Below are 15,781 nucleotides of genomic sequence, written 5' to 3' on the forward strand. Positions count from 1 at the left end.
TAATCAACCAATAAAATTATATTACTCCATGGGTTATTCGTTTCAAGCAGACATCAAAGTATTTTTAAAATCATTGTTGTTAGAATACTGTCTAACCAATAAAACCATTGGCTTCTTCTATCAGCCAACAGAAACAGCTCATGCTATAATACTACTAGAATATATCAAATGCTATAAAGTGGACATAAAAAACTCCATTGTCAATCAACTAGGATATTCGTACAATTTTTATTCATAAAAATAGAGCAAGTTGAAAAGGACTAGGCAGTTTTTCTAATCTTTCAAATTCAAACGAGTATATAGAAAAAATTATATGGAGTAGAAACAACCCGTGCGTATTTTATTATTGTAAATATTACGTGTATTTATAGATGTTATCTCCGGAGATTGATCAATACAAAAATGCATCTGAATACAAGATTCCGACCAAATCTGACTATGAGATTTGACAATCTTATGGTCAATAATTAATCAAAAACGCGGAGGGTCATTATAAAGCAGTTTTAGGTCATATTATAAATTTCAGATTTGAGATCATGTTAAGATAATTTTAGGTCATCCTTACTATAATCACCAAAAAATACACTAGCGATGACCTATCTGCATGATTGGTTCTACATTTTCGTATTAAGATTGATTTTTGCAAAGATCAAAGCCATGTTATCTCCGCCATAAATGGTATGTATAAAATCCTGTCACCATTTAAGTATATGATTTGTTCATGTGATACAAAAATATACAGTAAGATATTACGTAGTTGGTAGTTGGTACTTCTTGTTAGATTTTCAAATTATATTCATAAAATAAGAAGCATTATTACTTCAGTTCAACCTAATAACCTATTCCTTTACGAAATCCATATTTTTATCGAATATCTTCGCATCCAATATTTCTAAATGCCAATCCCATAAATAATAGAAAGTGATTAAACTAAATATCCAATTATCCAAAGTTATCCGATATGGTATAACCGTATAACTATAAGTTATAATGATATCTTTTTTTCTTCTTCCATAAATTGTTATTCTACAATTATTAATGTTTATATTATATTTGTTTGTGTTAAAATGACAACTCCTCTTAAAATGACACTGTGACATTACTTATACATCAATATTATAAACGCTACACAACAAATATAATAGTGTGTCGGATATTGCTGGACAAGAAAAATTGCTGGCCGTCTTTTTTGGGATTTTTTTTTTTTGCCATGTGACAGCTTATTATTCGTCCACATGTACAAATGATTGGCTAGGAATGATGGTATTGTGTTATTTTAAGGGGTGGTGACACTCTAACATGCCCCTTGTAAGGAGTCTAACGTAATGACAAAATAATATTTTCAAAAACGGAAAAACAGGTATACTAAAACTCATAGTTATATCTTTTTATCCAAATCATCCAACAAGTCAATGACAACACACCCAATTAAAAGGAATTTTCCAATCCAACCAACTACCCAACTATATTAACCTTCGTCAACATTTAATCACAAAAATATCTCCACCAAAAATGAAAATAAAATTGGGGAAATGTAACACAAAAAATCACCCCACAAATTTACATTCCATTATTAAATATTTAGTGGATTATCCATGTTTTTCGCCACCCAATCAATTAACAACCAAAAATCTAAATAAATAAATAATCCATTCTCCTACTCTATATAAACAACCATTTCTCTTCCTCCATTTTCCTGTCTCAAACACACACACTCCAGCGTGAAATTACACACACTTACGTACACTACATATTCATTTTTTCTCTCTCACTTCAACAATGGCGAATTCAGGTGCCGGCCAGGGATTGATCGTGAGCTTCGGCGAGATGCTGATCGACTTCGTTCCGACGGTCTCCGGCGTGTCGCTGGCGGACGCGCCGGGCTTCCTCAAGGCTCCCGGCGGCGCCCCCGCCAACGTCGCCATCGCCATCACCAGGCTCGGCGGGAAGGCCGCGTTCGTCGGAAAGCTCGGAGACGACGAGTTCGGCCAAATGCTCGCCGGGATCCTCAAGGAGAACAAGGTCTGCACCGAGGGCATCAATTTCGACAAGGGCGCGCGCACCGCTCTCGCGTTCGTCACCCTCCGCGACGACGGCGAGCGCGAGTTCATGTTCTACCGGAATCCCAGCGCTGACATGCTCCTCAAGCCGGAGGAGTTGAATCTCAATCTCATCAAATCTGTGAGTCTATTTGATTTGATTTTGATCTGATCCAAATTACCTGCAACACGATATATGTGTGATTTGATCTCAATCTCAGAAGGATCTGATTGATTGGATCATCCATCCTATATGTGCATACGTGTTTCTGCTATGATCTTAGCTGAATTTGATTTTTCATGGTTGTTTGGATCAATAGATCTCATTTTCCAGCAATTTTTGTTTGCATTTGCTATTGGATTTGGATTGTGACGGTGGTAGGTGAATCTCACGCGCATCACGGTGTATAATTTTGACTAATTGCTTTTTAGGTTCCAAAATAGCATTCGTTTTAATTAATTGTGCCATGAATGGTTGGATTAGTTACCCACATTAAGATTGGGGCCCACATTTGGTTGCTGAAATTGAGATCTCTTCAATTTTCTTTGCCGTGAACCTCTCTAGTTTTCTCCATTGACCAATTTGATTCTAATATATCCACTTATCCATTAGTTGTAATTTGTAAATACAAACTATAAATTTGATACTAAAATTAGCTTAATCCATGATTTTTTTTTTTTGGTATGTGCAGTCATAAGCTTCTTTTATTCATTTTATAGAGTTTATGATTAGAGCATGATGGATACAAGTAACAAAATGTCCAAGAGTGATGTGATTATGTGAGCTCTTTCTCACACACATAAAATTGCCTCAAGAAAATAACTATTTTGTTGTCATCTGTTTTTGTTCAAATCTGATTGCTACACACACAAAATATCTGATTTCAATGATATAGATAAGCACCGAGTTCATTGTATTTGTGAGTCACACTGCTACCAGTATTTATCAGAATGGGCACTATCTTGGACAATGAAATTCTTCTGGAATATCTTTATATGTGGCGTTAGAATATTGCTCAACCTTTTGTCCTTTTATGCATAGCATTGAAAAGGGCAATAGACTTTAAATTTTTCCCTCAGATAACGTTGGTGACTGTGGAACTGCCATATTCCACCAATTAGGCCGCCCTAATCATTCATTTATAAGTCATTGATTGATGCACTAGCTAATTAATTGCAAGTGGTGACATGTGTTTGATTTGTATAGGGCAAGATTTTCCATTATGGATCAATCAGCTTGATTGTGGAGCCATGCAGATCAGCCCACATGAAGGCCATGGATGAGGCAAAGAAAGCTGGGGCCTTTCTCTCATATGATCCCAACCTCCGCCTGCCACTGTGGCCGTCGGCCGAGTATGCCAAGGAGCAGATATTGAGCATCTGGAACAAGGCCGATTTGATCAAGGTCAGCGACAACGAGCTTGAGTTCCTCACTGGAAACAGCAAGATTGATGATGAATCTGCAATGTCTTTGTGGCACCCCAACTTGAAGCTCCTTTTGGTCACACTTGGAGACAAGGGATGCAAATACTATGCAAAGGTATGCTCTCACCTAACCTTCTTCATAATGTAGTTGGTAGGCTGAATTAATTAGTCATAATGACCACACCAAATAGAGTGTCTTATCAGTGGAGACAAGTAGTAGGTGTTTTCTTTTGCGGCAATTTAAAAAGGACATGAAAAGCAGCTCATGAAATTTTATAATTATTGAGAAAATGGCCCCTAATAATGCCCTTAATTTGCTGATGCAAGAAGCCATGTTTTTTTCTTTGTATTGGTCCCACTCGGCACCCTGTTTCTGAACAGTTGTTTTTGAAACTTATTTATGAAGGTTTACTGTAAACTGTAGTATAATATTTCTTCTCGTTTACTCATATCTTGGAAGGTGTGAATCATGTGATTTTATGTCCCAATACCCAGTTCTTGATTTCAACCTTTTAAACAAAGACTATTACTACTCCTGTACTCCCTATGAGAAGGTGAAGGGCCAATTAATAGGGTTTGATATTGGAAATATTATGATTTATTTATCTAGTTCTTGATTATTATTCGCTGGCTATAATTAATTCTTAATCTTTTTTATGGGAATTAGAACTTCAAAGGATCTGTGCCTGGCTTTGGTGTCAAGGCAGTTGACACCACTGGCGCTGGTGATTCTTTCGTCGGATCCCTCCTCGCAAAGATAGTTGATGATCTTTCCATCATTCAGGTAAATCCCCGCTACATAATCCTATTTCTATATATTGTGCTTGCACGATATGTACGAGTATAACAGGTCCGTCTCTCATCTGAAGTTAGATCCGACCCTAATCATCCCTCGTGCAACATGTGCAGGATGAAGCAAAGCTGCGGGAAGTGTTGAAATATGCATGTGCGTGTGGCGCCATAACCACAACCAAGAAGGGTGCGATCCCAGCTCTCCCCAACCACTCTGAGGTGCTTGAAGTGCTCAAAACTGGACCAAAATAGGCACCAGAATATCTGTCTGTTTATTACAGTTTCATTTTGGTTTATTAGAGTTTCGAAATGGTGGTTTAACCATAAACCATATTTTTCTCTTTTGCAATTTTACTTTCTTTTCCTGAGTTTAGATTTCGCACATTGTAGTGAATGCTGAGGCAATTCCTAAACTGTGAGTAGTTATAAATAAAATGTAGCAACCTATATATTTCAGCCTTTTTCTTTAATAAAAGGTACACTGTCAACAATTTTGATACCATTAATTTAAAGTTAGAAGATTTTACATAAAGAATATGACTGCGTTTAGCCTACAATGATTTGATTATAAAACAAAATGCTTCATTGATCATGTGATGTTTAGTCTACAATTATTTGATTATAACAAACTAACATCAAAGTGATCAAGGGAGGGGAAAAGGGTCTAGCTCAAATCCTCCTTGTTATCAAGCTGAATTTTATGAATAGGCAAAACTTCGCATGTAATTCAATTGAGACAAAAGTGATGTCCTTGTCAATATGTATGAGTATATTATTTTATCCAAAGTTTCAGCCATCACTATCATCTGAAATATTTCTATGTTATCTTGATATACCAGAATATTCTAATCCAGGATATACCTATACAGATAATATGGCATGAAGCAGCCATTAAATGTCACAAGTCACAACCAAACTTCACCAGATTGATAAAACTATACAAGTACAGTAATTAAAGACTGTTAAACAATAGGATTAACAAATACTCCTAGTATTAACTACATCATTATGAGCACATCCAATGCCGATATAGTGGCAGAACACGTCTCTAAAAGTCAGTGCTATAATTCGGAGGCAGATAAGAGACTAAGATTACTTCTTTGCACAAAATAGAGAGTAGCAGAAGGCAATCACTAGGCAGGAAACAAAAGCTCATCAGTTTCATTATTGCGTTTTATGTGTCTCAACAAGATCTGTTTTAATTGGATCTCATATAAGTAGCCAACCTTGGTAGATGCAATAGGCGATTTAAAAAATCTAGATTATCATAACATTGCACAAGTAAATAGTAATTGAAACTCTTCCTATCTTCTGCAAAATACGTACACAATGGTGTGATATTGTCACAGAGCAATTGCCTGCGGATAACAACCACTAACCTCCATATGTAGAGATCCCCAGATGTGCTTGCACTTCTCCCACCTTTCCTTCAAGGCAGCCAGAAATGACTTTGCCCATGGTTCATTGCTTCCCTCCAGGCTCAAGTCATAAGGCACTGTAAAACTGAAACAGGAAATTTGTTGAAGCGATTATTGAACGTTAGAGAAACTCCAGTTTGAGGCCGTTATGAATCAGAGACGTGCTGGCCCATAAAGAAAAGATCATAAGAACCTCTCTCTCTGGAGCTATGAAGAACTCATTTTTAGCATCTTTTGCATCATGAGAATTGGCTTATGTGATGCTACAATAGAACAAAAGTAAAATGGGCAATAAAAAAATGTTGATTTGCAAAGGGATTGTATTAAAATAATCTGTCAGAGGTTCATGCAACGGGCAATAAAACAAAATGTCGATTAGCAAAGTAAAACGCCCACCTCATCAGTTCTTCTTTCTGATTTACTTTGCTTGATGAGTTAGACCTATGTCAAAATTTCCATAATGGAAACAACATAACATTAGCTCTCACTATATTTGCAAAAGTCAGAACTAGCTATTATCAAAGTGGGAACAACGATACCTGGTGACATATATTTGATAGATGTGAAGAGACTTGGAAGAGAGATTATAAACAGCACGCTCAATGTGGTCCTTCCCAAACAAATAAACAACAGGGTAACCAAGCAGCCATCTGTAGTAGCATTAAAATCTCCATGAAACTCACGGGGAGGTAGGCAAACCCAAAAAAAAAAGCAATGTGTATGCTAATCATGCTAAACTTACATCCTAAACAGGAAAATGTCAAGTACTTTAAAAATAATTTTTTAATAATATGATGAATATGAATCACCAATAAACCAAAAACAGAAGCATTATCGGATAAAAATCAGATAAAATGTACATTAGGGATAAAAGTAAAGAGTTACCTACCCGTTAAGCGTTGGGATGGTTACATCACTTTCCTGAAGGCAGTAGCTTAGATCGACCATCACAGGAGATTCAAAATCAAGAGAGGACCCAATGTTGTGAGTTTCTCGTCTTTGAAAGTGATCACCGTTTACTCCATCCGTGTGAAAAACAGAGGAGAACAACTTTTGAGCTGACAGAAACTGCATCATTGCAGGGCTTTCCTCCGCCTGTGTCATCATCTGGAATCAACCATCGAGGCGTTATGCTATATCCACAAAAGATACACCCAAAAAAATGACAGTTTGTCAGAAGATAATATTACCTTCGGAGGATCAGTTTCGAGGTCCACAAAAAGCACCGCAGTTTCCAAACTTGATTTGACGAAGTCTGCAAGTGCTCTGGCCTCGACCAGATACACCATGTCATCTACTACCAAGACGTGCAAAAGCTTACATATCGAGGACTCCTGCGAGTTCAGCATATACATGAAATAAACGATATAGAACATCACAGTTCGTAAACACATGGATGAACCAATTATATCAAGCTGGTAGAACACTGAATTACCTTCTTGCAGTGTTCAACAAATGCACAAAGATTATTCCCCAATTCAGGCATCTTCCCACCATAATCTACCATGATGCAAGGTCTCATTCTTGAACACAATGCCAAAATATCTGCATATAGAAGTTATATCAACCAATCAGCCACTCACATGCCCTAATATCCCATTCTCCAAATAATACTCAAAAAGCCAACATATCTGCATCTATTCCACAAAATTGCACCAATTCAAACCAAAAAAACAACGAAGGACCAATAACGAAACCGTAACTTTGAGTTTCCCCAAACCAACTAAATAAATAGATGAAAAGCGAGCAAGCCATCAATCGATCAATTCAATAAAACAAGGAGCTTCAAACGGCAATCAACTTGAGAAGAAAATCAACAAAAAACAAGGCAATTACCGATTTGAAGCCGAGATTTAGAAGAAGGCTTAAGCCTCCATTTAATTTGAGAGAGAGATTTATCAAAAACCCTCAACACTTCTTCCAGTTTTGCTGCGTCCATTTCCAGTTTTCCGAAACAGAATAACTAACAGTGTTTTAGTTAGTGCAATATTCTTGATTTTTTTTTATTTTACATATAATTAACTCTAGTGTGAAATTCTTTAGTTTTATACAATATGATTATTTATGTATTGCGTGGTCTATATTCTTTAGATAATGAATGGTCTTAATATGAAATTAAATAATCAATAGTTTAACCATTGCTAGAATAATTTTATTAGGTAGAATTATCCTAAATTATTCATTTAAGACTAACTTAAGGTGACAAACACTTTAATATTAGTTGATCATAATTTTTATGAAACATTAATAAACAAATGAAAATATAAAAAAATTACATTAATAGCAATTAAAGATAATTGTTCATATTAAAATATCCACATCATAATTTGTCCTATTTAAAAAGCACTACAACCTATTTTTAGTCTCACTTTCCTCCCATAACAAAGTTAATCTCAGATAATTTTGGATCCAATCTAAAGTAACTGAAACAATTAAAAGAAGGAAAGAAAAAGGGTGCATCAAGAAAACTAATGTAAAAGAAAAAAACTCATCTACAAAGTAAGAGTCACAAATAACATCATTTAGCTACATTATGCCCTAACTAAATAGTATACATGAGCTCCTTTTTATGACATTCTTGTGATCATCAAGATTTCAACCAAGATCAGGAACTCTGAAGAACTCCTCCTCATCATCATCTTCAACTTCAGTCCTCTGCTTCTTGAAAGGATTGTACGATTTCGGCTGTCTGAAAGAGATCATGTGAGAACTCGGAAGCTGAGGCACCTCTGCTGCTGATAAAACCTCCGGACATACTTGCTCGTCAAAGTAGCTAATGTCCGTGAGCCAGTCGATCTCGTTGAATTCCTTCTGATCAACACAAACATTTGGCCAATATGAGTGAACGTTCGTGATCCAGGATTAGTACTAGTGTCGAGGACATTCGGTTCTTACCTTGTTTGGTGAAGAGTAGTCAGAAAGCTGCAGCAGATCATCAACACCCCACGACGAAGATGTGATTCCAGAAGCATGGATTGGGGCAGTATGTTGTGAGGTTGATTTTGGGGGCTTTGGATCCAAGTCACTCTTGACATTAGCCTCGTTGCAAGCGTTGGCTAGAGCCACTCTGATCCCGGTTGCTAAGAAGCGTTGGTGGTTTGCAGCGTGGCTGTTGGCTGAATGGATGGGCTCGTCACAGTCCTTGCAGAAGAGTGCCCTGTCCTCGACACAGAATATGAAGGCCGGCTTGTCCTACATTGTGCTCAAAGTTAGCACGCGGAGTAGCAGATAAGACTTATAGTCTTGTTATATCCAAGAAACAAGAACTAATCAAAAGAGTTTTGATATAGCAAAGAAGTTAATTCTCTTCATCCAAACTTTAAACTCCAATGATCAAATCATGCTATTCTTATTATTCCTGTTGCATCAGAGTTTATGCAAAGGGATCATAAGCTACATAATTGATGTATTCATTAATGAATCTTGGCATATTTCTTATGTTGGCGATCTAAATAGCATAGCATCTTGGTGTAATACTATTTTAGATTCAATTGAAAGAGGTGTGTAACTATAACATCAAATAAACAAAGCATGGCATATATGCAAATCCAACCCAAAAATGAATCTTTAACATCTTTAACATCTTAAAACCCAAAAATGAATCTTTAACATCCTAAACCATCCTAAACCCTAAACCCAACCCAAAAATGAATCTTTAACATCTTAAAACGACACAAAAAAATTAAGGTTATCAACCATGAAAACAACCAAAAAATTGAATCTTGAAACCAGCAACAACACAATCAAATCTCACAAATCAAAACAACTCTCAAACCTCATAAGTAGTTATATGACTAAAAGAAAAGGATTATGAGATTGCCATACTTGGCAAATATCACAGCGAGGGAGCTTGTTGGAGAGGCAGTGAAGAAGAAGCCTCTGGTGCTTGCTAGCAAGCTTGTTCGCCGCGTGAACTTCGACGTCGCATTTCGCACACAGCGCCGCCTCGTCGGCGCAGCAGATCACCGTCGCCGCCGCCTTCTCACACGCATCGCACTGAATCTTCATCTTCTACTCGACCCTCAAAGATCAAATTTTTACAAACAAAAAACAATCTTTTTTCAAAAATTTAACAGATATTTGATGAGAGATAGATAATAGATTAAAGGGTTGTTGTCAAAACTCAAAGGGGTCTATTATTCAACAAAATATATGCTGAAATCAAGAAGTGAGACAAAGAAAAGCTCAAGTAAGTGAAGTAGTGTTTTCTACTTTTCTTGGATGAAAAAGAGCATAAAATGAGTGATGAAAAAAAAGCACAAGAATGTTTGATTGGAGGAGAAGTGAAGAGGGAGATAAGGGTTTAGATTTTGTGTATCAAATGCTAGAACATAGTTGAGACACCGCGGCAATGCATGGGAAAAAGGGAGAGAAAATGCATTTTTTTTTTGCATGTATGGCTATGGTTGAAGGAGTTTCTATTAGTGGCCATATTTATTTTGATGTTATTTTAATGAAGTCATTATTAATACTGGTAGTTTATTATTTGGTGACCAATTTGCATGGTCATTAAATGGCTCAAGCCTACTTGCATCACATTTATTTATTCAAGGGGACAGGGTTGATTGCAGGATCTGGAGAATGTGAATTTTCTCACTATGGGATGATGAAGGCATATAGTAATATATATTGAGGCAAGATATAAAGTAATTTGAATTGAGCAAGAGTTCAGTTATTTTATTATAAGAATAATTTAATGGAAAATTAGTTTCTATAGTTATATATCTCATATCATTTCTAGTTATAATCTAGAACTCATATGATAAAAAAAAGTTGCTCTCTGTGTTTGCTGTTAGTTGACACAAGTTAATATATTTTACTAGTACTATATTAGTAGTAGTTTATTGTAATAATAAAATATGAGGGAGATGAATTACTAAAATGTGAGATTCGTTGTCAAAATTAAACAAAAGAAAGTAAATATGATATATGAATGGACGAACTGAAAAGGAAACTTGTCTAAAAAAATGGCGAACAAGGGAATATTTACAAGCAAAAAAAATCAAACTATTGATTTGTGATTAATGTACATGTAGATATACCTTTTTAATTTACTTATGTAAAATACACTAATTACAATGAAACATATATAGACAATCCCAATATTTTTAGGTCTCTCAATGTGATGAGAAGCTACATAGGCAGCATCATGCAATTTCAAGTCACCGTGCAAATTTCAAGTAACTATCGTGCAAGTTTCAAGTCACCGTGCAAATTTCAAGTAACTATCGTGCAAGTTTCAAGTCACCGTGCAAATTTCAAGTCACTTGAAAAAATAAAAAATTCTTGACTTAACAATCTGTTTTTATACACATTAATTATATACTCCCTCCGTCCGCCATTAGAAGTCCCGATCACTTTTGCGTACTCGTTTTATAAAAATGATAATAAATAGTTAAAGTGAAGAAATGGTAAAGTAAGAGAGAGAATAATGTTGAGAAGAACATTTGCATAAACTAATACGCATTCTGCAAATATAAAGTTGTTGAGAAAGATTTCTACCAAGGGATCGAAATGACCGGAGATGGTCCAATTTCTCTATCACCAAACAATCATCATATCTGTATCTACTCTAATATCCCCGAATTTCTTCCTAGTAAACCAAAGGAATGCCATCTGCGTCCTATTCTATGTTTCAAGGAGGAAGTATTTGGTGAGCTCAGAAAGTGCCCCGAGATGCTGAAATCTAAAGGGGAGTGTATAGCCCGAAATTGTGATGGACTGCCACTTGCAATTGCAGTAGCTGGAAATAGTTTGGTTGTCTCATCCTCAACAGAAGCAGCCAATAGTCTGACAGTGAAGTGGTGGAAGGCAGTGTCTGAGAATGTGATAATGCATGTTACAGATTATGGGGATGGACTACGTGTTCTTGAGCGACTTGAGTCAAGTTACAGTGAACTGACTCCACGTATGCAAGAATGCTTCCTTTATTTGGGAGTGTTTCCTGAAGGCCATGAGATCCGTGTTCAGACATTGGTTCGCTTGTGGATCGCAAAAGGACTTCTACACGACCTGGCAGAGATCTTGAAGAATATGCAATGCATATTTTGGGTGAAACTGAGGTTTAAGGATTTGCAAAGTTTGGAGGAAACTGTGGAAAAATATTTGCATGATCTTGTTGACAGGAACTTAGTCATGGTTGTTAAAAGATACACAGACAGCCATATTAAGACACGTCGTTTGCATAAAGTAGTATATGCATTCTACAAATACAAAGCTGGTGAGAAAGATTTCAAACAAGGGATTGAAATGACCGGAGATGGTCCAGTTTCTCTATCACCAAACAACCATCGTCTCTGTATCTACTCGATATCCCCGACTTCCTCTCTAGTAAACCAAGGGAATGCCAACTACGTTCCATTCTATGTTTCAAGGAGGGAGAGAAGGTTGTCCTGGGTCGTAAGAGAAGTTCCGGGATCCACAAATGGTTCAAGTTTCTCAGGGTTCTGGAGTGCAGATGCGTCACTTTCAAAAGCTTTCCCTACGAGCTGAACTTGCTTATCCACTTGAGGTACTTGTCTCTATCTGGTGATGAGATTGATTCCATCCCAAAAGCTATATCTAGGTTGTGCTACCTTGAGACTCTGGTTGTGGACACCAAGTCATCCTCTCTTCAATTCCACCGCATTATATGGAAGATCAATCAGCTGCGGCATTTGTTGACAAAAGCAGCCATCGTTGTTCACACCCCACGGGAAGTTGAAGTAGCCAGATACCTTAGGACACTCAACAGATTGGCACCTTCATGTTGCACAAAAATGTTGCACAAAGGATGTGTTCGGAGGGACATATTGGGTTTACCAACTCTCAAAAGGCTCGCACTCTCAGTTACATTCTTAAAATAGAGTCAGTGAACATATTGGGAAAGATTGATAGGCTTGAAATTCTTAAGTTGAGAACAATGCGTTCGTTGGAGACTCAGCCACAGCCATACATGCAAAAAAAATGCATTTTCTCTCTCTTTTTCCCATGCATTGCCGGTTAGTATAACTAAGTAGCATAATAAAACACGTTTTCAAGTCACCGTGCAAATTTCAAGTATCGTGCAACTTTCAAGTCATCATGCAAGTTTCAAGTCACTGTGCATTAAAGGATGTTAAACATAAATCGGCAGCTTTGTTATCCTCATGTCGTGATTTGAGTTTGAAAAACTCCGGATACTCAAGGTTCGAGATCTATTTGTCGATAGCCTTTAATTGTTATGCCATTGTCACAGGTTTGGATGAACTAGACATGCAAGACAATTCGAGTTTTCGGATGTTAAATAGTGTATGTAATTCTCCTTAGCGATAGTGATCTACAAGTGCATAAAATCATCACCTTAAAAGTGTATAAAATGAATAAGACTACAATTTAATTTGCAATCTATAAATAGAGCTTATATTTCCTCAACAAGCCCTATACATATTGCGCTCGTTAATTTGGTTTTTTGATTAGTTTCAACTCACATTATTGTTCAAATACATTACAATCTATAAATAGGGCTTATATTTTACGCATTGGCATCACACACACACACACTAGCAATATATTGATGTCTGATTTGTCTATAGCCTTAGTTGTCCTATGTATAGTAGCTATTTCAAATATATTGTTCTATATCCTGATAAAATGGAAAAGAGACTGTTTCGTCTAAACAATCATGTGAAATCAGTACAAAATGATGCACTTAGAGAAATTTCAAAGGTAGACTAGTTTATGATTGAAATCCAAAAACAATAAATGTGATATTTGGATATACTATGTTTTAATATTTGAGAATATGATATTGTCATTCTATGATAAAATCACCATTTCATTTTTTATATTATAACCAGGATGTTGTATGAAATTTTGAATATGAGGAGCCATTTTATTTAAAACTAGTATCAACCCATGCGTATTTTCATCAACCAAGAATTGAAGAAGTCATCAATTTCAAGAAGAAATCATCAATTTCCTTTTCCTCTTCTCAACTATAAATGAGACGAACAAGATAAGCATGACATTATTAGTGATTTATCATAAAACCTACTCCCAAACCACATAATTCCACACACCAATCTCATGATCAATTCCCCCATCCCTCTCTTATGGAGTAATACTTATACAACACTCTAATCCTACCACAATCAATTTACACTAACCAATAAAAAATCTCGATCATCATCATTTCATGGAGAAGAGAATACATCTCTTGCAGCACCCCTACATTATTCTCTTTTTACTAGCATTGAGTTTTATAATGATGGACCCTTTCGGGCTGAGCCCGATCGCGGGCCGTGACTTCCAGCCCTTGAGAAACGACATTGCTCCTTACAAACAAGTGATGAAGAGCTGGCCTTGGGACGACCGGAGCCGTCTAGGGCTAGGCAATCTGCTCTTCAAGAACGAGACTTTCGGGCCCGAGTCCCTCGAGTTTGACCCTTCGGGCCGAGGCCCGTATTCGGGTCTGGCCGACGGGCGCATTGTGCGATGGATGGGCGAAGGTGTGGGTTGGGAGACATTCGCCCTCGTCTCACCTAACTGGTAAGCCGGCCCGGCCCGGCCTGGCCCAATCGAGTCCGGTTCGGTATTGGGCCGGATAATTTTAAATTTTTGACATGTCTAATTAGTCAAAATTGTTGACCATTAGCATTGCACATACTATTTTCTAGGACGGAGAAAGTGTGTGCGCAAGGAGTGGACTCAACGACAAAGAAGCAGTGGAAGGTGGAGGCGGAGTGTGGACGGCCTCTCGGGCTGAGATTCGACGTGAAAAGCGGGGATTTGTACATCGCGGATGCTTATTATGGGCTCATGGTGGTGGGAGCCCAAGGTGGCCTAGCAACACCACTAGCAACACATGTGGATGGCCAACCAATTCTTTTTGCTAATGATCTTGATATTCATCAAAATGGTTCCATTTTCTTCACGGATTCGAGCACAAGATACAATAGAGTGTAAGTTCTTAAGATCAAGATATATTTATTTATGTGTACATATATTTTGGTGATGAAATTGGAAGATTAATTAATGTAGGGATCATTTCTTCATACTTTTGGAAGGGGAATCAACAGGGAGAATCTTGAGATATGATCCTCCTACAAAAACTACACACGTAGTTCACCGAGGATTGGCTTTTCCTAATGGGGTGCAGTTGTCTAAGGACCAATCTTTCCTTCTCTACGCCGAAACTACCAACTGCAGGTGATTCCGAGATCAAACTCCATTATTTGCGTCCATTTTAAAACTCATGTGACTATAAAAATATTGATTAAACACCACTACCTAAATTCTCTTATCGAAATAGAAACATCTCAATTGCATTTTAAGTTTTTTTTTTATGTTTTATGTAGTTATTTGTCGCAAAAATATTGGATACACTATTGCACGCTGTAACCACTTAAAAGTGTAGGATCATGAAATATTTCTTGGAGGGGCCAAAGTCCGGCACGGTAGAGTTGGCCGCAAACCTTCCCGGGTTCCCGGATAACGTGCGGATGAGCGAGAGAGGGGATTTCTGGGTGGCGATAGATTGTTGCAGAACGGTGGTGCAAGAGATTCTAATCCACTATCCGTGGATGCGGAGCCTCTATTTCCGGCTGCCGGTTCCAATGAAATACCTAGCGCAATCGGCCGGAAAGCCGATGTACACGATGGTGGCAAGATTGAATGGAGAAGGAGAGATCTTGGACGTTCTTGATGATAGGAAAGGGGAAGTGATGAAGCTTGTGAGTGAGGTTAGAGAGAGAGATGGGAAATTGTGGATTGGAACTGTGGCTCATAACCACATTGCCATGGTGCATTACACTTTGTAGAACCATTCTAGTATCTTAATTAGATTATTTTGTGTTTTTTCCTTTTTTTTTCTTAATTTTTGTGTATCATGTATTCATGTTTTGATATTCATGATCATGGTGGTAGCTAGGCATTATTTATGGAATAATCAACTCAATTTACATGAGCACTACTAGCATCTGAATTACTACTAATTATTTAAAACTAAAAAGAAAAATTACATAGACAAAAATTCGAAGCTTATCCTAATATATTTAAATAAAACAAATCGTATCTCCACGTGTTTCCACATCCTATTCTATTTATCCAACTTCTATTTAACTTCGATTTCTAGATTTAATTTTTTTT

General features: G+C 37.1%; 5 protein-coding genes across 6 annotated transcripts; 3 read left to right on the forward strand and 2 right to left on the reverse strand.

Annotated features, from left to right (window-relative positions):
• The first annotated feature begins 1,633 nt into the window (after window positions 1-1,633).
• Window positions 1,634-4,712, forward strand: LOC125201359 (fructokinase-2-like). Its single transcript, XM_048099435.2, has 4 exons — window positions 1,634-2,181; window positions 3,247-3,579; window positions 4,132-4,248; window positions 4,374-4,712. The coding sequence occupies exons 1-4, from the start codon at window positions 1,780-1,782 to the stop codon at window positions 4,506-4,508; spliced, it is 987 nt and encodes a 328-aa protein (XP_047955392.2). The 5' UTR covers window positions 1,634-1,779; the 3' UTR covers window positions 4,509-4,712.
• Window positions 4,713-5,390: 678 nt separating this feature from the next.
• LOC125201626 (uncharacterized) lies at window positions 5,391-7,669 on the reverse strand. 2 transcript variants are annotated; one of them, XR_016135338.1, is made up of 8 exons: window positions 7,511-7,669; window positions 7,110-7,219; window positions 6,865-7,008; window positions 6,564-6,781; window positions 6,214-6,324; window positions 6,071-6,115; window positions 5,868-5,937; window positions 5,543-5,759 (listed from the first exon to the last, which is right to left on the reverse strand). XR_016135338.1 is itself a non-coding variant. In XM_048099815.2 (7 exons), exons 1-7 carry the CDS (start codon window positions 7,611-7,613, stop codon window positions 5,600-5,602), a joined length of 891 nt encoding a protein of 296 aa, XP_047955772.2. In that variant the 5' UTR covers window positions 7,614-7,669; the 3' UTR covers window positions 5,391-5,599. The 2 variants fall into 2 exon arrangements, 1 of the variants encoding a protein (XP_047955772.2); XM_048099815.2 differs by lacking the exon at window positions 5,868-5,937 and having other exon boundaries at window positions 5,391-5,759.
• A 460-nt stretch (window positions 7,670-8,129) lies between these two features.
• Window positions 8,130-9,990, reverse strand: LOC148931261 (B-box zinc finger protein 25-like). The gene is made up of 3 exons (XM_089064275.1): window positions 9,500-9,990; window positions 8,570-8,866; window positions 8,130-8,485 (listed from the first exon to the last, which is right to left on the reverse strand). The coding sequence occupies exons 1-3, from the start codon at window positions 9,680-9,682 to the stop codon at window positions 8,270-8,272; spliced, it is 696 nt and encodes a 231-aa protein (XP_088920401.1). The 5' UTR covers window positions 9,683-9,990; the 3' UTR covers window positions 8,130-8,269.
• Window positions 9,991-11,188: 1,198 nt separating this feature from the next.
• On the forward strand, window positions 11,189-12,519 carry LOC148931262 (putative late blight resistance protein homolog R1C-3). The gene is made up of 2 exons (XM_089063775.1): window positions 11,189-12,060; window positions 12,132-12,519. The coding sequence occupies exons 1-2, from the start codon at window positions 11,189-11,191 to the stop codon at window positions 12,517-12,519; spliced, it is 1,260 nt and encodes a 419-aa protein (XP_088919901.1).
• A 1,276-nt stretch (window positions 12,520-13,795) lies between these two features.
• Window positions 13,796-15,599, forward strand: LAP3 (Calcium-dependent phosphotriesterase superfamily protein). Its single transcript, XM_048117826.2, has 4 exons — window positions 13,796-14,182; window positions 14,311-14,595; window positions 14,675-14,842; window positions 15,051-15,599. The coding sequence occupies exons 1-4, from the start codon at window positions 13,830-13,832 to the stop codon at window positions 15,451-15,453; spliced, it is 1,209 nt and encodes a 402-aa protein (XP_047973783.2). The 5' UTR covers window positions 13,796-13,829; the 3' UTR covers window positions 15,454-15,599.
• Window positions 15,600-15,781: the final 182 nt, after the last annotated feature.

The sequence above is a fragment of the Salvia hispanica genome, chromosome 2 (assembly GCF_029641045.1).
Source record: "Salvia hispanica isolate PSC_SH4W2 chromosome 2, Shi_PSC_v1, whole genome shotgun sequence".
Taxonomy (NCBI): domain Eukaryota; kingdom Viridiplantae; phylum Streptophyta; class Magnoliopsida; order Lamiales; family Lamiaceae; genus Salvia; species Salvia hispanica.

What these genes read in the sequence shown, in the direction of transcription:
- LOC125201359 (XM_048099435.2), top strand. Translation starts at nt 1,780, where the DNA reads ATGGCGAATTCAGGTGCCGGCCAGGGATTGATCGTGAGCTTCGGCGAG. An exon ending in ATCTCAATCTCATCAAATCT is followed by an intron (nt 2,182 to 3,246) that starts GTGAGTCTATTT and finishes TGATTTGTATAG; the next exon opens with GGCAAGATTTTCCATTATGG. An exon ending in GATGCAAATACTATGCAAAG is followed by an intron (nt 3,580 to 4,131) that starts GTATGCTCTCAC and finishes TATGGGAATTAG; the next exon opens with AACTTCAAAGGATCTGTGCC.
- LOC125201626 (XM_048099815.2), bottom strand. Translation starts at nt 7,613, where the DNA reads ATGGACGCAGCAAAACTGGAAGAAGTGTTGAGGGTTTTTGATAAATCT. An exon ending in TTGTTGAACACTGCAAGAAG is followed by an intron (nt 7,009 to 7,109) that starts GTAATTCAGTGT and finishes CTGAACTCGCAG; the next exon opens with GAGTCCTCGATATGTAAGCT. An exon ending in CAGAAAGAAGAACTGATGAG is followed by an intron (nt 5,760 to 6,070) that starts GTGGGCGTTTTA and finishes TTCCTGTTTCAG; the next exon opens with TTTTACAGTGCCTTATGACT.
- LOC148931261 (XM_089064275.1), bottom strand. Translation starts at nt 9,682, where the DNA reads ATGAAGATTCAGTGCGATGCGTGTGAGAAGGCGGCGGCGACGGTGATC. An exon ending in CTCGCTGTGATATTTGCCAA is followed by an intron (nt 8,867 to 9,499) that starts GTATGGCAATCT and finishes AGCACAATGTAG; the next exon opens with GACAAGCCGGCCTTCATATT. An exon ending in ACTACTCTTCACCAAACAAG is followed by an intron (nt 8,486 to 8,569) that starts GTAAGAACCGAA and finishes TGTGTTGATCAG; the next exon opens with AAGGAATTCAACGAGATCGA.
- LOC148931262 (XM_089063775.1), top strand. Translation starts at nt 11,189, where the DNA reads ATGACCGGAGATGGTCCAATTTCTCTATCACCAAACAATCATCATATC. An exon ending in GTTTCAAGGAGGGAGAGAAG is followed by an intron (nt 12,061 to 12,131) that starts GTTGTCCTGGGT and finishes TCTGGAGTGCAG; the next exon opens with ATGCGTCACTTTCAAAAGCT.
- LAP3 (XM_048117826.2), top strand. Translation starts at nt 13,830, where the DNA reads ATGGAGAAGAGAATACATCTCTTGCAGCACCCCTACATTATTCTCTTT. An exon ending in AGCACAAGATACAATAGAGT is followed by an intron (nt 14,596 to 14,674) that starts GTAAGTTCTTAA and finishes TAATTAATGTAG; the next exon opens with GGATCATTTCTTCATACTTT. An exon ending in GCCGAAACTACCAACTGCAG is followed by an intron (nt 14,843 to 15,050) that starts GTGATTCCGAGA and finishes TTAAAAGTGTAG; the next exon opens with GATCATGAAATATTTCTTGG.